Here is a 17,683-nt window from a genome sequence, read left to right on the forward strand (position 1 = left end):
CACGAGATCAAGTATCCAAAAATGATTATCTTCTCAATAGCTTTAGTTCCCTTCTTTGTCCATTTGATCTTCTACATTTCCTTCTCCCTTAGGCACATCCACGAAATTCGTCTTCAAGCAGTATCATCATGTAAATCGGCTTTGAATTGCTGAATTTTGGAAAAGGAAAAATAAAAATAAAAAATTCAAAGAAGGAGCAAAGAGATAAGGTACCAGAAGCGGGTCTGGAATCAAACCTGAGACAAATTTGATTTTAATCGTGAGTAATCGGGAGCAAGCTTGATTTAGGCTGAGTAGATTTGACCAGCATCTGAGCGCTGTAAGATTTTGCTGATGCAAAGAACTAAATTCTAGCAACTTAGTTGAATGCAGTCCACAGTGAAGTAGATTTGAAAATAGCGAAATAAAACACGCCTGTTCTGTGACTATTGGACAAAATTGCAGTCTTTCTTCGCGCACTTCTTCCTTGTTTCTATAAGATGCTGTAAGCTTGTAAGTTCACCAAATGCATTCTTTGATTATATTGCTTACACTAATAGCTATCGGTCACTCTTTCCAGCGAGTATGTCTGAGCAGATTAATGCACACTCCACAAGGTTTCATAAATCTTTCTCGAGCTCAAATTGATGACACAGGAATTGTGCTCAGCATCCACGACTCATTCAAGCGTCACGACCACCTTCTTAGCTGATGTTCCTTGACGCTGCAGATCAACCGCAGCCTGCAGGCACTCTATTCCATTGCCAGCAAGCAAAGGCACGGGAGCTGCTAAATACAAGCCAGCCTCAAGTGCTGATGGCAGAAACCCTTCCCAAAGAGCTTTTCCAACATGTTCGTCCATGATGTACAACGCCTGTACTTGCTTTATTGTGACACTCTCCGGCAGATCTTTTGGCCAGCCGGAAATTACTGTCGCAATGAATCTATTACCTGCCGAAATTTTGGCCACAATCTCGAGGAGGGGAATCCAAGAGCGCCCCCCAATGGCATCGAAAACGCCTGCGAACTCCGTTTCTTTCAGGACTTCGATTGTGTCCGGCACAACATTTGAATCGTTGTAATCGAGAACTACTCTTGCACCTAGATTTTTGACAAACGCGAAATTTTTTGGAGACGCCGTGGTTATGACGTCGTAACCAGCTGCTCTGGCAAGCTGAATCGCATTGCTACCAACACTTGAGGCTCCACCCCATACGAGGATAGTCTTGCCGGTTTGTGTCTGAGCCGGAAATTTTGGTAGATCCAGGCCAAGGTAGTCGAAATGAAATAACCCACAAGCCGCCGTAGATACCCCTAGTGGAAGTACTACGGCTTGCTCATAGAGCAGGTGGGCCGGAATAGGGCTACTCATATTGTCCCTGAGGATAGTATACGTTTGAAAAGCCTTCTCTGCCTCGTTCTTTGTGGCAAATCCGGCGGCGCAGCCAATCACCCGGTCTCCAATGGCGAAGCGTGTAACTTTAGATCCAACGGCTACAACCTCGCCAGCTACGTCTTGGCCAAGAATTGTAGGGTATGTGAGTGGGAATAATGCAAGAGCTTGAATTTTTCCGTCAACAGGGTTGATCGCGATCGCGTGATTCTTTATGAGTATCTGATTCTCTTCTGGAGAGCTGAGTGAAGATTCCCGAATGCTAAACGGGTGAGTTTTGGCAGCCATCAGCCATGCAGCTGTGTTCGTTGGCATTTTGGTAAACTTTGTTCAGCAGTTTATCGGTTACTTGAGGACTAAGGTTCTCATTCTGTTGTAAGATCTGTGTTGCTTTATATATCATTAGCCACGGTGTTAAGTCGCCTTTCTCGTATGTCCGCAGTATATTATCATGATTACCATTTGCCGCTTCGTATCAATAACTCCTGCACCATCCCAAGCTAGGTAAGCATGATGTTGCCGAGCGGAACGCTAACTAGAATAAGACATCACGTCACGTGAAAGTCTCTACGCTAGGTTTTCTACGCGATTAATTCCATGCCGTTCCAGCATCTTTCAAGCCCCTCGCATCTTTGCGGAGAGAACTTTGTTTATCTGGCGCTTTGGCTTGCGCCGGACCAGATAAGCAAAAAGCCGCTTATTAAAAAGTCTATATCTAATGTGGGATTCTATATCATGAATTAGTGACTAACACCAAACCCATGAGCTAACTTACATTTGCCAGGACCTCAGCATATCCAATGCCCATTTCCAGATTAATCCACTCTAGGCATTCTTTGCAATAGCTCTTCATATTATGGGGAAGAAATGACATCTGCATAACTACATACAGCGGATGCAAGAGCAGAAACCCGCCAAGCACCCGGCCAATATCTTCCATCTGAGTGTGTGCGACGTTGTTAACCACGGAAATCTGAAGAGTGTCTAGAAGATGGAACGGTATTGATGCTAGTATTTCTTCGGCAATAGACAATGCCTCAGAAATATGCTGCCCGATTTCATTTTGTCCAATGGTTGATTGCCTTTCACACGATTGAAGAATAAGTTCATGTAGAAGGAGTCGAGCCACACGAAAGACGTTCCAGACCCCTGCAACGTGAAGGTCGAGGTATATTTCGGTCTTGTTTGTCCAAAAACTTGGAGTGGATGCTGCGGTCCTAAAACTTGGATTTGAAGCGCGATTTGATAATACCGTGGGTGCAGCTTGAGGAGAAACAGAATCTTTCCAACGTACCAGTTGCGCATCCAATTCTAAAGCGTTGCGATATGCGAGCTCAGAGTTTCGCGGTAAGCAAGCAGAATGCCACGACTGAAGAAGCTGATATACATCAAGCAATAATGTATCTAGACACTTCTCGTCCACGTGATGTCCAGAGAGTGCGAAACGTGCGGTGACCTGGGCATTCATATGAGGTCGATAAAAAATTATGAAAGACTCAAAGGATGGATCAATGCCTGAAATAGCAGCCCAGCCCGCAAAGTGAACGGCGTGATTTCCGCACTTCTGTGAGCTTGAAGTAATCATCTGCGAAAAAGTCAACGTACAAGTGCTAAGTGAATACACATTTGCACACCTCGTACAAGCCCAATAAAAGCACGACCAACTCCAGTTCTCTGCTGTACGAGGGGCCTCTGTTCGCTAATGCGGAAGAAATGTCGCGGACGACGTCGTGGTAAAGAAGGTCAGCTCGCCTAACGAGGTTGGGCCTCCGCAAAACTTTGCCGCCAGAAGCAAGCGACACAGCCGAACAAGCTCGTACTAGAGATGAGTTTGGACCCAGACGGAGCGCCAAAGGCTCAAGATCTGCAAAGTACCCCGATGACAAGTTTCCGTTGGCAGGGACGACGCAATAGTTGTATAGTAATGCCCGAAACGCGATCCAATCGCTGTCCTGTTGAGTTACCCCGGGAGGAAGGCCATCCTCAGGTAATTCCCCGGACTCTGCGATGGGCATACGTTTTGGCAGCCCGCATTTCCGGGCAATAGAGACGAACGGGGCCGATTGGACTGGTAATTGAGGTGGGCGTTGCCGAAATGTGAATGCTGAGTCGACCTCATACCCATGGCAAGGTAGCTTAGCACGTACACATCGCAGACACGACTAGGCGACACCCCTTAGCCCTTGAGATCAATTTTACCTGTAATTGTCTCTCGTGCACTTACCGGGCGTGTCTCATCGCACTAAAACGGGCACTTTGAGTCAGCAAACTCGGTTCATTGACTGCTATGGTAGCTTCTCATACTTTCTTACGGCGACGCCTACAAGAGTGACAACCTCGTGAAGGCCCCTGATACACCATGCTGTTATGCTTTTACGGCGTTTGCAAGTAACCGCAAGTAGTGAGACCTCAGTATGAGAAAGATTATAGCCATGCTATGCTGATTTTATATTCAAAGACCAGCCAAGTTTAAAACAGGACGCAATGTCTTCATAGCTGGTAGTGGGTGAGCCTGAAGCGAAGCGGAGGGATAGAAGAAATCCAATGTGGTTAGCGTTGCGCCTTGGCAAGGGAAGAGCGCTAATGTACTCGTTCGATCGTGCTGCCGATCTGCTCGAAAAAATGGGTCCGGGAATGTATCACCAGGAACGAACCCATTTTGAAAGCTGGTCCGCTTCCTACTCTTCAAAAGCGAATGTAAACATGCATAGGTGTTGCTACGAGTTAGTTCGTAACGAGTTTAGCGCTCACCCTTTCTATAGGATTTCTCGGAGGTCCCTCCACACCAAACGACTGCCAATTAAGTATCAAGCCAAGCGCGCAACTCGCATGGCTCTTGGTGAAAACACAGAACTTAGAGCCAGAGCGTAGTTCACCTTTGTTGATCATTGAGCTATGCAGATAAGAGCTGATGTGGAAATCAAGACTATACCTCGTAGGCATCCTGTGACAGATTTTAGAGCTGGACGAGTACTTCAAAGAAAAGTCTGGCCAAGTTGGGCTGTAACTATTGAATGAACATCTGAATTGAAAAATCGCGCTGGTCTCTTCTTCAATCTCTGCGCAACTATACCATTTCGCATTTGGATTGCGGAAACTGGCCCTTTGGAGCTCATCGTCAGCCTTCCGCATCTTGTTTGAAACCTACTTTCGATTTGAAAATTGAAAGACGTGAAGTCTGCTAAAGCAGCGATTCATACTCTTATTCGTTCCAACGTCAAGCGGAAGACATGCATGCTACGCAATTCCGAGTTTCTCGTGGATCTCTTTGTTGAAAGGGAAATTAATTCATCACTTGAAAACGAAAAGCAGATCATAAAGAAAAGGGGCCGAAAAGGTTAGATCACCTGACACGAGGCCCCAAAACGATGCATCGAGATAGAGTCTGAGAGCTGAGATCAGGCGGGTTATTGCCAAAAGCGAGTTTTCTTCTTGTGCTCAACATTTTGTTGTCCGTCAGAAACGCTGTCGGCTTGCATGTTCGTCGTGTCAGAAAGTGGGTCCACATCTCGCCTTTTGGTCTTCAGCTCCAACCAGCATGCACCTTGAACGATATTGATCTTCGTTTGAAACCTTAGCCCTGTACAGTAGGCTCACTGGCAGGTAGGTGTCCACAGCGTATAAATGGTGGGACACCATCGCACCAATTCGTAAGGACGTAGGCTGCCAGCCAACTGAACGTGCACTTGACAAGCTCCAGCGGGAGAGGTCGCGTCCGCGCTTGCAGGCTTCATAGTGCTGACAAAGCAACCACCATCACACGGCATCATGGCCTCAGTGGCAGAGATTATTTTCTATCCTGCGAAATCCGGTTCTGATCCCCGACCCTCGATTGCAGAGGCAGAAGCGGCGCTCGCCACGCGACCCGGATTCAAGAACGCCTATCTGGGTCAGGTCACGGAAGACCGAAGGATACACTGTTTCGTCCTTGAATGGCGCGAAAAAGCCGACGTGGTAGCCTGGGCGTCTGATCCAAGGGCCTACAAGATCAAGGACTCCTTTGAAAGCGTCGTAGACTTGCAAGCTGGCTTGGAGCCATTCATAGGTCGGTGTTTTTGTTTCCCTGCCTGCGAAGGAGGAAAGATCTTCACGAAGGCTAACGTAAAACCCGAAAAACGACAGTTCTGACGACGTTCAAACATGACATTTCGGCGGCGATGGCCGCCAATGTGACTGAGTTTGGCTTCTTCAGCTTGCCTGATAAGAACGCCACTGAGCACGTTGTCATGCAGAAAATCATTGGAGACGTAGATATGAGCCAGCACCCTGTCATCACGGTGGGAAAGGCTAAAGGAGCGGCCACAGGACACATATGGATGGTCAAACCCGAGATGGCCGAGGTGGACAATACGACCGTCTTTACTGGTGTTTTTGGATATGATAGTGTGGATGATCACTGGAAGTGGAGGGCCACTCGGGAGCACGCCGAAGTTGTAAAAGGCATGGATGTTTTTGTCAAGGAATTGGGCCTGAGACCTGTGGATGTGCTTGGAAAGCGAAGAGCAATGTTTGAAGGAAGTGGGATCATACATGTCGAGTTTAAAAAGATGTTTTCTGGTCCTGCTTAGCTTTTGTGGGGACATTATGGTGTTGCTTGCTAGTCTTACTGCCTACTCGACTGCATGCGATGAAGAGATTCGTGAGTGGTATCATGAACAAAGGAAATTCATCAATCCAAGCTTAATCACGCTAACAAATCGCCCTGAATCCCTTCTTCACGAGGCTTGCTACTGCAGATCGGCCTCGACGCCGCGCTGCAGTGTCTTGCCCTGGTCGTGCTGCAGCTGGCGTCTCTCCTGCTCAGCGGTATCGCCAGTCAGACCTGCAATGGCGCCGCCCACAGCTCCCTTAGCACGGTCTGCAATGCCCGAACTTAGATCATTCAATTGGCCCTGCGCTTCCTGGGCTTTGCCCTCCTGGTTCTGCTTGATGCCTTCATTTTTCAGCCCCTCAGCTCCAATGAGACCTCCGACGAACTCCTTGCCGGCGCCGATCGTCTGGTTCCAAGATCCAGCCGAGCGATTGGGGTCGTTTGCTGCAACTCCTGACGCAGATACGGAGACCGGTCCTAGGTTTGCGCCCGCGTGAGAGAGGTCGGATTCTGCTTGCGCCTCCGCCTTCTTTTGGTCAGCCTTTGCTTGATCGGCTGCGTTGCCTGTGATGGAACTGATGGCGCTCGACACAGTAGCGGACGCAGAGTCGATGTAGGACTGTAGCGTGGATGTTGAGTTCTTGTTTCCGTCAGACATGTTTATTGCAGTGTTTGTATTTAAGCAAAAGAAGTGTGACTGGAGATGTGCTGGATGCAATGTAGATTATTTGCAAGAGAAATTGGCAGTTGCGGGAAGAACAATGTGGGGGATTCAATTTCTTGCGCACTTCAGGATCACACTGCTTATATAGCACGTCATCTCAATGCCTGTCTTTACTGCTGGAATATTCTCTCGCCTCACCAGAGACATGCTGCTATGTGACGTACTTGGCAGATGTTGGGCAAGTGTGACCGACGATAAACTACGTCATAGGGTCTCCCCCGGACCTGCCTGCTTGGGCTGCGCACCAGTCACAATGCACCAGCCACATGCCATACGCCACACACTCTCCTCTCGACAAATTAAACACGCTCGAAAAAGGATCTTGCATGTGACAGCTGCAGCCTCAAACAAATCTCAACGCAAACGCTGGCGGCATGCAAGGACCAGGTCTCTATCACTCTCAAGCGCGTCAGGCTGATTCTGCTGTGCTCTCCTGCTGCTCAAAACCGAGCGAGTCCTCAACGTCACACGTTAGGCATCAAAGCGAAAGTCTCCTTCGGCGCAGCCGAATCGAATTCAGCCGCATGTTTGGTCTACAACTATGAAGAGAGCCACAACGCTTTGCATTGCGTCTCTCAAGAGTGCCTGATGCAACAGCTGGCCACAAAGCACGACGACGCCCGTAAAGAATCCTGAGGGCCTTGACGAGGGTCGGCTGCAACAGCATGACTGATCAACCTATGAAAGCCCTGGGCTGTCAACCATGGCCAGGCCTTGACGACGTTCGATTCGATCGTTTTGATCCATATGCGTCGCGTGCTAATTCCGGCTCACGGCTGCTGGGACAGGAGGCTTACTGCTTGAACGAGTTACAACGCGGCTGGATCCGCTGCGCCAAAGCAATAGTCAGACACGAGATCACGAGCCAGCGGTGGCAGAACGAAACACGTTTCAACCTGCAAGAGCTGCTAGGGACGAGGGCATGAGTTCATGAACGCTTGCGTCTCTGTGAGACTGAGTTTGCGTGTGTCGAGCTCCACAAATAATGGCACCCATCCACCTCGAAAAAGGTTTGCGCATTTTTTGGGCCTGCGCCCGTCCGTCTTGTGGCCTGTGCTGCGTCATGGATCAATCGCTTCTCCCGTTCCTGGCCGAGGCGTGTGCACAAGAATTTTAACCTTCTTCTATACTCCCCGCACTCCACCATTTCTACCTTTCACAAAACTCCAAAATTACATCGCTTGTCCCGAGTCGTTTGTGAGAGGAAGAACCACGCGTCCGGCTTTTTCCACCTTTTCTCCAACCCTTCAAGCTCTTCACCCTGCATCCCGAGGTCGACTACTGCCTACTTTCACCGCCACGACAATCTTGCAAAGCCGCTGGCTCCTTCGCCCACAACAACACACCTCGCTTGGTCCCTCGCAACGTTGAACAGCAGTTCCTTTACACGTACCTAAACTCAGACGCGATCCCAGAATCCGCACCCTCTCAGCTGCCGCATAGGACGCTACCTGGACTTCTTCCTCTAACCGGGGAAGAGTCGAGGAGGACTCGTCCACAACTGAGCTTGAATTACGAGCCTTTCCGACCGCCTTAACATCGCTGTACACAGCTCGGCCCACTACCTGATACCAATCAGTCCAAACATATTCTGTGTTTGGGCGTGGAATGGCACCTTCCGCTATCGACAATTACGAAACTAGTACCAATCTTTTAACCAGTACACCGGTTAAACATCTCGCACCAGTCGATCCTAGCCATGGCGTTAAGAACCCAACCGCGCACCAACTGATCGGACAGGCGCTGAAACAGCGCATTGATGCCATCAACCCGGACACCTGCGATGCAGGTGAAGAAGATGCTTTCTTCGTAGCTGACCTCGGGGAGGTCTATCGCCAGCACTTGCGCTGGAAGCTCAACCTTGGGCGTGTCAAGCCACACTATGGTGAGCCACCATGCCATTAGTTTTAAATCCTCGGGTATAGCTAACTTGCATCAGCTGTCAAGTGCAACCCTGACCCTCAAGTCCTGCGTCTGCTCGCTGCCCTTGGTACAGGCTTTGACTGCGCTTCGAAGGCCGAGATCGAACAAGTTCTGGGAATGGGCATCGATCCGGCTCGCATCATCTTCGCCCAACCATGCAAGATCAGCTCACACCTCAAGTATGCCAACAAGATGGGTGTCAAGCAGGTCACCTTCGACAATGCTGAAGAGCTTTACAAGACGAAGAAGTTTTGTCCGGACGCTGACCTCTTTCTGCGCATCCAAACGGATGACTCTGCCAGTTTGTGTCGCTTGAGCATGAAGTTTGGCGCTCCACTGGACGCGACGAAGGATTTGCTGGAGCTTGCCAAAACCCTAGAGCTGAATGTGGTGGGTGTGGCGTTCCATGTAGGTTCTGGCGCCAGCGATCCAAATGCCTTCCTTAAGGCTGTCAAGGATGCACGCCATGTGTTCGATCAAGCCGTCGAGTACGGATTCAACATGCACACGCTCGATGTGGGTGGTGGATATTGCAACGAGACTTTCGAGTCCATGGCAGCTGTGCTATCTGCTGCGCTGGATGAATACTTCCCTCCCCACATCCGCATCATCGGTGAACCAGGTCGCTTTTACGTTTCCACAGCTTTCACTTTGGCATGCCTGGTCACTTCTCGTCGTACAGTTGTCGATCCTACGTTGGACACCACTTCCTACATGTTGTACATGAATGACGGAGTTTATGGCAACTTCTCGTCGATCATCTTTGATCACCAGCACCCAGTTCCGCGCATTCTAAAGTGCGGAGACCGGTTTCTTCACGGTGTTACAACCAGTGGGTACGACACTCCAAATGCCACAGAATACTCTATTTGGGGTCCTACATGCGACGGCATCGACGTCATCTCTGAACGCACAACCTTTCATGAGGTTCTGGACATGGGAGATTGGCTCTACTTCGAAGATATGGGTGCATATACGAAGTGCTCAGCAACGAGGTTCAACGGATTCACTGACAAGCATGATGTTGTTTATGTTTGCAGTGACAACGGGGCGGCTGCATTGCTTGCCCAAATGTGAAGCGTAATGTTAAAGAATAAGGAGAGGCTTTCAGAACTTTTACTTAGCGCATTATAGAAGTCATTTCTGTTCTCTCGGCGAGGAAAAAAATTTTTATACAAGTGAGATGGAGGAAGCCTTAAGAAATAAAATAAAAAAAAATAGATCTGTTCAGTTAGTGTTAGTTTTCTTAAAAACAGTGTTAATTAGAGCAGTGTTTCGCACTTAAACATTAGTTCAGGCAGAATAAATAAGCACTCGCTACCAGCAAATACATCTGATCGAATTCTGTTGTCCAAGCATCTGGCCTTGCTTGGAAACGCTAACGGTGATCATTCGTCCCAGGCCGCCGGTTTCTGCCTGCATCATACAACTCACCAAACTCTCCAGTCGCATTCACCACCAATCATCTCTTGTGTGACGAACAGCTGCCTACGCCTCGAAAAGTGACAAAATCTTCATGAGCTAATGTCTGCAACTAGTTCTAGTCGATACGATCTCATCGTTTCACTTACCATAAACCCAGCGGCAAAAATAACAGTGCACTTCGGCGTTTCATCGTGGATGTGACAATGAGCAACGCCTTTCCAATCTCAGGAAGCTCTCCGTCACCTGGAACTCCAGAGTCGAGACGGCACCAAGTGGGGGATGCGGACACAACTTCTCCAAGCACATTCGGCCGGCCACTTCAGGAGCGAACACTGCAACATGTAGCCATGACAGTACCGCCGGGAGTGTCGCTGCACAATGCTCCTCCCTCGGCGATCCTGCAAAGATTGCTGGACGACATTAAGCAGCCGACGAGTCGCCATTACGCGCGATACGGTGCATTCGTTTCAGCCGAAGGCGAGGGCTTGGTCCAGCTGCTCGAGCGGTGCGTCCGAAAGGAAGTCTGGGATCTGAGTGCTCGGGCGACGCCGAAGTCTTCGCACAGCCGCCGCGTCGACGTGCGCAGAGACGTCGAGGCGCTCAAGGCCGTGGGCGGAGATACAGGCTATTTCGGTCGCGCGGTGTACCTGCACGTCGTCGAGTTTTCCGATGGCACCACACGCCTGTACGTGGGCCAGGCGTTCAACCTGGCGGCGCGGATCAAACGCCAGCACGACGACTTCCGGTACAGGCGCGACCACCCAAGCCTGCACAACTTCGCGGTGGACCGCAGCGCCGGCGACACGTACGTGGTGCTCGCGCAGCTGCGCGAGAACACGCGGTCGGACCTGGTGCTTAACCTGCTGGAAATGTGGATGGCACTGTGGTTGGGCACGCTCCCGGACGAGACGCTTAATGACTGGCTGGGGCCCGTGGATCTGCGGGGCGAGAGCGCTGGGACGAAGAAGAGAAGAGAAAACGTGTTCGGACTCAACGTTGCCGTGCCGTTGGACCAGGGCGACAGCGAGGCTTCCACACGTGCTTTTCAGATGCTGAAAGACGCCAAGGACGACTTGGCAAGGGAGTACTTTTGGGACATCAGGAAGAGACCTCGCCCGGTCGTCAGGGCGGTTACCGTGGAAGATCATGCTTCCTGGACGCTGTATGTGCCTCATTTTCTGGCATGTACAGCGTTGGGTTTCGTGCTAGGTCGGTGGAGCTCTTTTCTGCGAAGAAAATGATAGGAGTCTTCCAACTCGGCTCAGCCTAACTGAGCGCCATTTTTCTTCCTCGCTAGCTGCACTTAGACTCTTGTTGATCTGCCCACGTGTCAGAGAAACATACGGCATATGAGTTTGCGATTCTGGGTGACCTTCTTTGCGAATGAGCGGGCTATGTGGATCCATGAAAATACACAGGTTTCATGGAAAGTTTTTCATTCAGCTTTCTTCCCATCAGAAAGAGCATTTCGGACGTCAGATGGATGTTGGTCTTGGTGAAGACTGCTCACAGCTCACAAGGAAGCTTTCAAGCCAACAGGGTTGTGTTGACTATCTTTGCGTGATAATTGGACGATAAAAATTAACCTTTTTCCTATTTTGAAGTCAGGGATTCAAGGTTTCCAAAGCAAGATCTGCAGGATTTGTTTCGTATAAGCTAGGTTGCGGTAATCACTGTCCCTGTATCTTGACTAAAGTTATGGATGGTCTCCGCCTGGATGTGGACGTTAGGATGACGAGCAGAGGTTGGAAATTTAAATGCGAAGAATCTTAGAATGTTCTTATTGCCAACAACTTCTTTTCGTGTTCTGGAATTGTCCTTGGGTGTTCGGTTTCGAATGTTCCTCTAATCAAATATAGCATTGTGCTCTCACCATTCTTGTCGACGTGCCAGCTCTTAAAACTGTTCTAGACCGAGACGGAAACGCTCTCGATTGCATAAAAAGAGTCTCACATCGCCTCTTACCTTAAGCAGCAAGATTTCTCCGTACCGAATCGATTATAAGATACACACTTGAGCCAATTCAATGTATTCAGCTCACGTTGCGTCGGTGTAATGAGTCATGTATGGCAGCTAGGGAAAGATCTCCGAAGTCTTTCTAGCAAAGCGACTATAGCGCTATCCACTAGGATTAAAGTGATAAGGATATTTTTTAAGATGGCTTCTAGGCATAAAAAGGGAGTGGAAAGAAGGAAGCTTGCCACTATATTTAGCAATAAGGCTATTACGATGCACAGTAGACAGCAGAGCGTTCGGTGGACTGAGAGGCTTTATTCTATATCACGTCCTATGCAATATTTAAACACGCACCAACCCATTTTACCTAATGTTTGGTCAAGATTTCATCTCGGGCGAGAATAGTCATTGGGCTTGAACAACAAACTCGCAAGGTTCGCTGGTGGATGTCACAGCCTTGGCAAGTCCACAAGAAATCGCAACACCGTAACCCCCTGCCTTTTGAGCCTTGTGGCCTCAGTTTCATTGTTTACCAATGTCAACATTGCAACTCCACCATATGCGACAAAGAAAGCAACACGCATACTCCGCGCGACATCACTTATAAGGGCAGCAACGAATTTTTTGCCCAAAATGCCGCGAGTTTCTAACGCGCCGCGTTCGCGCGTCTTCTCCGGCTCCGCTTCCACACCCGCAAAGACGCCAATGCGGTTCGCCTTCCTAATGCACGCAGCTGGCAAAACAACTGCTAACAACTCATAAGGATTCCTCTCAACGATGACCGACAAGAGAAAGCAAACAGATTGCAGTCGCGCAAAGCACACGATGAGGCACAACTCAATCAGATCAAAGCAGCCGCAACACCGTTACGGAAACGAAAGTCACTTGGACCTGGCGCAAGTCCCCATACACCGGCTCAAAACGACGTTGATGGCATGCCTGAAGTAGGAGGTGCTGCAGTGACACCCATGAAACGTGTGCCTATCCTCGCCAACTTTGAGGAATGGATGAAGATGGCTACGGACAACAAGATCAACGCGACCAATTCGTGGAACTTTGCACTCATTGACTACTTCCATGACATGTCGTTATTGAAAGAAGGCGACGGTGTCAACTTCCAAAAGGCCAGCTGCACACTTGACGGCTGCGTGAAGATATACACGAACCGCGTGGACAGTGTGGCCACAGAAACCGGCAAGCTGTTAAGTGGACTGGCAGATAGTGGCAATAAAAAGAGTAAGGAGGATGGTGAAGAACACGGAGATGACGAGGATGAGGATGGTGAAGAGGAGGACGGCGAGGGCGGTGTCAAGAAGCGGAAGAAGAGAGTAAGTGGTGCAGAAGAAATCGAGCTGTTGCGATGGCTAAGCAAACGAATAGACGCAAAGAGTTGCAGAAGCGACACTTGCTACGTCCTTTTCTCAGCTGCAACTCAAGAAGATGGAACTCGAGTTCTCTGTAGATCCTTTGTTCAAGAAAGCATCAGCAGATTTCGACGAGGGGGGAGCGAAAGGCCTTCTGCTCAATCATTTGGGTATAGATGAAAACGGGCGAATAGTCTTTGACAGTAGCGACGATGCCCAAGAATCTTCTTCCGATAGAAGACCGGAAGACAACGTGTCGGAGGAGGAAGCGCACGCTCAGGACGAGGTTGCTGACATTGATATTGGCTCTCTAGCAGCGAAATTCTTCCCCGACCTTTCACGCCTAGACGAGCAAGAAATATGTCCCTCGCTGAGAGGCTTCGATCTCGGCGACGCCAATGGCTCGCTAGACCTGCCTTTCCTAAAGGCATCAGAGGACTGGAAACAAGATAAATCACAGGACTCACACTCTGCACCTGGTGACGACTCCGGTGTGTTCTTGGATGGCAACAACGCATTTGACGACGACGATGCGGGCCTTGGAGGCTTCGACATGGCCGAAGGCATTGGATTTGGCGAAGGCGGAGATGCATGGGCCAAGGAGGCAGCACTTGAGCCGCAGATGCGTGTGCACAACATCACTACGATGGAAGAGGAAAGCGATGAGAATCCTGGTGAAGTCGGGGGTTTTGACCCCGACAAGTCACAATACGCGGTCTCATTACGGCATCACCAGGATGATGAACAAGAAAACATTCTCAATTACTTCGACAAGGCGCTGTCGAAGAATTGGGCCGGCCCGGAACACTGGAAAATTAGAAGGGTGAAGGATGCGGCTAAAGCAGCAAATACGCCAGCAACGAAGCGGAAGGAGAAAGAGCCGTTCGAGATCGACTTCATGGCACCAATGTCTCAAGCGCTCGCGGATGCTCTTTACACGCCTGCGTCATCGAATTCGGTTATCACGTTGCCAAAGAAGGAATGGCATACCAAGACCAGGAATTTGCTGCCAGATGACAAGCATTTCAATTCACGGCAGCTGCTCAGATTGTTCCTGAAGCCGAAAGCGATGATGGGTTCTAGAAAGGCAGGATCTGGATCAAGTTCGAATCCGTCAAGAGCAGTCGGTCAAGTACCTGAAGGTGAGATCGACGAAAATTACTGGGCGAAGCAGCAAGACAATGCCGCCTCACAAGCCGACGACGAAGCCAGAGGCAATTACGACGCAGACTTCTTCCAGGACGACGGTCTACCATTTGCAGGTGCCATGGATGATGACGACGTGGATGAATTTGCAGATGCAAGAGATCACTTCTCGCCGCCGGCTGAAGGAGGCGAGCCTATGGATCTCGATGCAATAGCAAATGCACCGCCAGGATCCCAAGAAGGCGCGTTTGGACAGCAGCTTGTGACGCAGAGTCGACGGTTGCGACCGGAGTATGTCCAATATGCGCGCGTGGCCAAAAAGGTTGATGTACGGCGGCTGAAGGAGGAAATTTGGCGTGGCCTTGCATACGAAGAGGTAAGGGACCGGGTCTTCCTGATGTCGATTAAAGTTTCAAACTGACAGGTGACTACAGTCTGACAAGCCCGCTCCTGCGCCCGTTCCCAAGGCAGAGGATGGGTCCCTGAAATTTACCGACGTCATTAACAACCTCCAGAGTGTGTATCCGAAGCAAGCCATGGCGGATATATCGACGTCGTATTGTTTCATTTGTGTTCTACATCTAGCGAACGAGAAAGGCCTCGTGATCCAGAATGACGACCAGTGGACAGATCTGACCATTAGAAAGGATCCTACTGCGGAGATTGTGTCCATGGCGGATTGAGAAGCTGTTGTACGATATAATGTTATGCTGCACAGTCAGGACAATTGGGTTCAGGGTGTTTGGGGGATGTCCAGCCTCGCTCCTGGGAAAAGGACGTTGAGCACGTTTTGCATTAATGAATTCTCTCGAGGATCATCAATATCATGAACAAAGTCTGACGAATGAGTCATTGAATATTGAACACGTTTTTCGCTACACACTATACGCCCTATATAAGATCTGGAAGCCTCATCTATTCAGCGATCCGCGCCGGTCCGGTTGCAACATCTCACTTACATTCTCGATATATTGCTACACTAGTTCAAGTCCAGATTTCCGCTGCCTTTTGATTTGCTCTTGGTCGACGATGATCTGAGCCTTGCCTGACATCTTTCCGCTGTGGGCAAGCTCAGTAAGCTCAGGGAGCTTGTCCAGGCCGTCAAATCTATTCGTTGCAACGGTGATTTTATTCTTCGCCACAGCATCTAACATTTTCTCTGCCTCGGCCGGCGAACTAATCAGAGTTCCTACGATTCGAATGTCGCGGAAAACAAGCTCACGAAAGGGGATGATCACATTATCGGGCTGTGTTTTTCTTGGTCTTCAGCTAGGAAATTTATGTTGTTGTGTGATACGACGTACCTGGGCAACCTGAATCATCTTCCCATGCATTTTAGTCACAGCACAAGCCATCGCCGAAGCATTTTTGGCCTCTGTCAACGTTATTGTTACTTCGGCACCTTGGGTCTCTCCAGTGACTCTTTGGACCTCCTTTAACACCTCTTCATCGCCTCTCCTGGCGTCGATTACGACGTCGGCTCCAGATTTCTTGCTAAGCACAAGGCCTTCGTCTCTCGCATCAATCCCAATGACCTTCAAGCCTCGAGCCTTCGCAAATTGGATACAAAGATGTCCAAGCCCACCACCTGAGCCAACAATGGCGAGCCATTGACCCGCGTTTAGTTCCGATGCAAGTACAGCACGCCACACCGTGATACCTGCGCATGCCAATGGTGCTGCTGTTTCAAAGCTGACTTCGTCCGGTAACTTCACGCTGAATTCCTCATCAACCACCGCGTATTCTGCGAAATAGCCATCGCTTGTAACTCCTTTGAGCCCTCCGACGTTTACGCAGTACTGTCGATACTTCTCAGGTCCCTTGCAATCCACGCACTGGCCGCATGGTTGGTATGGGATCCCACACATCACGCGATCGCCTTCCTTAAACTTGGTAACTTCGGATCCCACTGCAACAACCGTTCCCGAGCCTTCGTGTGATCCAGTGATGGGAAGTTGAGACTTCATGATGCCCTTAGCCACCATGCTGTCTGTGTGACAAAATGAAGCAACGGCAATTTTGACCAGGACGTCCTTAGGTCCTAAATTTTTGGGAGTAGGAACTTGGTGAACTTTATAAGGTTGATTGAACTGCACATGATTACAACCAGTGTTGCGAGATATCTGGGTCCTTTGCCTACCTCAATCACTTGAGCTGCAAGCATTTGTTCTGGAATATCTTTCGTCATGTTTTCCACCAATGTCAGAAACGATCTTTGAGGCTCAAATCAAATAAACTCAATTGTGAGGATATTTGCTTAATCCAAGTGGTCAGCTTTACAGTCGTCTCTTCATCCTAGTTCTAACAATCATTTTTGTCAAAACGATGCTGTCAGGCGAGAGCCAAAAGAAGCATCGTACTGTGGGCCATGTCATCATAGCTAAGCTCCTACAACCTCGAATTGGTCCATCCTTGCAGCTCGTCCCAACGGAGTGGCAGAAAACAAATTTGAGCTATCATGGTGAAATGCACGAATAGACGGCTTTAAGAGTCAAAGCGGAGATTTGGAGCTTTGATTTGCCCACATCAAAAGGCGTCTACCTGCAGCGGGTAGCTTTTCGTGAGCACTGATTTGCACCTTTTGGTATGACAAAGAAACTGAGGATTGATTGGAGGACAACGGTGCTTGGAATCAAGTGCTTGTTTCTCCAAAGAAAAACTTGTCCAAGTCCTTGTGTTCGAAGCTTGATGATGGCGAAGACATATTGTCTATCTCGCCCAGATGGGACGGACACCTTTTGTGGTGGCACATGAACTCTAATCTTGGGATAGATCTTATCGTTTGTAAATTCGTTTCCACGATATCTTTTATAAATTTCTTCTACAGAGTCCACGGAATACCTAATCTAGTTTTGTTTGCTGAGAAGCATTAACTCACACGGCTGCAAGCGCAGTAAGCAATGTGAAAATCAAGCCAATGGATTACTGAATGTTATAATTATATTACCACATAACCCTGATCTGAGCGCTATATTGATATTTCTAGCCGTTGCTTCGTTAAAAAACAGCTTAGTACGTCATCATTCAGAGTGTATACCGGAAGTTACGTGCGGTCAAATCATGTGCCTGCTAAGGCAGAACCAGTCATTCCACTTCTGAGGTCGCTGCTTGGTCTATCATGCTCTAAGCAGTTGTCCACTCGCGGTACCGTGCTCGTTACATCGACTCTACTGGCGACTAGT

The 17,683-nt window shown here is 49.2% G+C and overlaps 8 protein-coding genes across 8 annotated transcripts; 4 read left to right on the top strand and 4 right to left on the bottom strand.

The window, feature by feature from the left end:
- Positions 1-362: 362 nt before the first annotated feature.
- On the bottom strand, positions 363-1,687 carry PV09_05464 (uncharacterized protein; the record flags this gene model as incomplete). Its single annotated transcript, XM_016358973.1, has 2 exons — positions 363-472; positions 532-1,687. One exon carries the CDS (start codon positions 1,685-1,687, stop codon positions 659-661), a length of 1,029 nt encoding a protein of 342 aa, XP_016213112.1. The 3' UTR covers positions 363-472; positions 532-658.
- Positions 1,688-2,022: 335 nt separating this feature from the next.
- Positions 2,023-3,733, bottom strand: PV09_05465 (uncharacterized protein; the record flags this gene model as incomplete). Its single annotated transcript, XM_016358974.1, has 5 exons — positions 2,023-2,100; positions 2,148-2,957; positions 3,007-3,534; positions 3,597-3,614; positions 3,677-3,733. 5 exons carry the CDS (start codon positions 3,731-3,733, stop codon positions 2,023-2,025), a joined length of 1,491 nt encoding a protein of 496 aa, XP_016213113.1.
- A 1,199-nt stretch (positions 3,734-4,932) lies between these two features.
- On the top strand, positions 4,933-6,101 carry PV09_05466 (uncharacterized protein). Its single transcript, XM_016358975.1, has 2 exons — positions 4,933-5,417; positions 5,495-6,101. The coding sequence occupies exons 1-2, from the start codon at positions 5,141-5,143 to the stop codon at positions 5,938-5,940; spliced, it is 723 nt and encodes a 240-aa protein (XP_016213114.1). The 5' UTR covers positions 4,933-5,140; the 3' UTR covers positions 5,941-6,101.
- Positions 5,716-6,840, bottom strand: PV09_05467 (uncharacterized protein). Its single transcript, XM_016358976.1, has one exon. The coding sequence runs from the start codon at positions 6,619-6,621 to the stop codon at positions 6,100-6,102; it is 522 nt and encodes a 173-aa protein (XP_016213115.1). The 5' UTR covers positions 6,622-6,840; the 3' UTR covers positions 5,716-6,099.
- An 890-nt stretch (positions 6,841-7,730) lies between these two features.
- PV09_05468 (uncharacterized protein) lies at positions 7,731-9,960 on the top strand. The gene is made up of 2 exons (XM_016358977.1): positions 7,731-8,572; positions 8,627-9,960. Exons 1-2 carry the CDS (start codon positions 8,296-8,298, stop codon positions 9,685-9,687), a joined length of 1,338 nt encoding a protein of 445 aa, XP_016213116.1. The 5' UTR covers positions 7,731-8,295; the 3' UTR covers positions 9,688-9,960.
- Positions 9,961-10,014: 54 nt separating this feature from the next.
- Positions 10,015-11,859, top strand: PV09_05469 (uncharacterized protein). The gene has a single exon (XM_016358978.1). The coding sequence runs from the start codon at positions 10,239-10,241 to the stop codon at positions 11,274-11,276; it is 1,038 nt and encodes a 345-aa protein (XP_016213117.1). The 5' UTR covers positions 10,015-10,238; the 3' UTR covers positions 11,277-11,859.
- A 706-nt stretch (positions 11,860-12,565) lies between these two features.
- PV09_05470 (uncharacterized protein) lies at positions 12,566-15,378 on the top strand. Its single transcript, XM_016358979.1, has 4 exons — positions 12,566-12,701; positions 12,755-13,319; positions 13,372-14,877; positions 14,936-15,378. The coding sequence occupies exons 1-4, from the start codon at positions 12,625-12,627 to the stop codon at positions 15,182-15,184; spliced, it is 2,397 nt and encodes a 798-aa protein (XP_016213118.1). The 5' UTR covers positions 12,566-12,624; the 3' UTR covers positions 15,185-15,378.
- On the bottom strand, positions 15,369-16,818 carry PV09_05471 (uncharacterized protein). Its single transcript, XM_016358980.1, has 3 exons — positions 16,642-16,818; positions 15,806-16,591; positions 15,369-15,748 (listed from the first exon to the last, which is right to left on the bottom strand). Exons 1-3 carry the CDS (start codon positions 16,687-16,689, stop codon positions 15,476-15,478), a joined length of 1,107 nt encoding a protein of 368 aa, XP_016213119.1. The 5' UTR covers positions 16,690-16,818; the 3' UTR covers positions 15,369-15,475.
- Positions 16,819-17,683: the final 865 nt, after the last annotated feature.

This window comes from Verruconis gallopava (genome assembly GCF_000836295.1).
Source record: "Verruconis gallopava strain CBS 43764 unplaced genomic scaffold supercont1.17, whole genome shotgun sequence".
Taxonomy (NCBI): domain Eukaryota; kingdom Fungi; phylum Ascomycota; class Dothideomycetes; order Venturiales; family Sympoventuriaceae; genus Verruconis; species Verruconis gallopava.

What these genes read in the sequence shown, in the direction of transcription:
- PV09_05466 (XM_016358975.1), top strand. Translation starts at nt 5,141, where the DNA reads ATGGCCTCAGTGGCAGAGATTATTTTCTATCCTGCGAAATCCGGTTCT. An exon ending in TGGCTTGGAGCCATTCATAG is followed by an intron (nt 5,418 to 5,494) that starts GTCGGTGTTTTT and finishes GAAAAACGACAG; the next exon opens with TTCTGACGACGTTCAAACAT.
- PV09_05467 (XM_016358976.1), bottom strand. Translation starts at nt 6,621, where the DNA reads ATGTCTGACGGAAACAAGAACTCAACATCCACGCTACAGTCCTACATC.
- PV09_05468 (XM_016358977.1), top strand. Translation starts at nt 8,296, where the DNA reads ATGGCACCTTCCGCTATCGACAATTACGAAACTAGTACCAATCTTTTA. An exon ending in GCGTGTCAAGCCACACTATG is followed by an intron (nt 8,573 to 8,626) that starts GTGAGCCACCAT and finishes AACTTGCATCAG; the next exon opens with CTGTCAAGTGCAACCCTGAC.
- PV09_05469 (XM_016358978.1), top strand. Translation starts at nt 10,239, where the DNA reads ATGAGCAACGCCTTTCCAATCTCAGGAAGCTCTCCGTCACCTGGAACT.
- PV09_05470 (XM_016358979.1), top strand. Translation starts at nt 12,625, where the DNA reads ATGCCGCGAGTTTCTAACGCGCCGCGTTCGCGCGTCTTCTCCGGCTCC. An exon ending in TCAAGAAGCGGAAGAAGAGA is followed by an intron (nt 13,320 to 13,371) that starts GTAAGTGGTGCA and finishes GCAAACGAATAG; the next exon opens with ACGCAAAGAGTTGCAGAAGC. An exon ending in GTGGCCTTGCATACGAAGAG is followed by an intron (nt 14,878 to 14,935) that starts GTAAGGGACCGG and finishes AGGTGACTACAG; the next exon opens with TCTGACAAGCCCGCTCCTGC.
- PV09_05471 (XM_016358980.1), bottom strand. Translation starts at nt 16,689, where the DNA reads ATGACGAAAGATATTCCAGAACAAATGCTTGCAGCTCAAGTGATTGAG. An exon ending in TTGCAGCTCAAGTGATTGAG is followed by an intron (nt 16,592 to 16,641) that starts GTAGGCAAAGGA and finishes AATCATGTGCAG; the next exon opens with TTCAATCAACCTTATAAAGT. An exon ending in AGATGATTCAGGTTGCCCAG is followed by an intron (nt 15,749 to 15,805) that starts GTACGTCGTATC and finishes AGAAAAACACAG; the next exon opens with CCCGATAATGTGATCATCCC.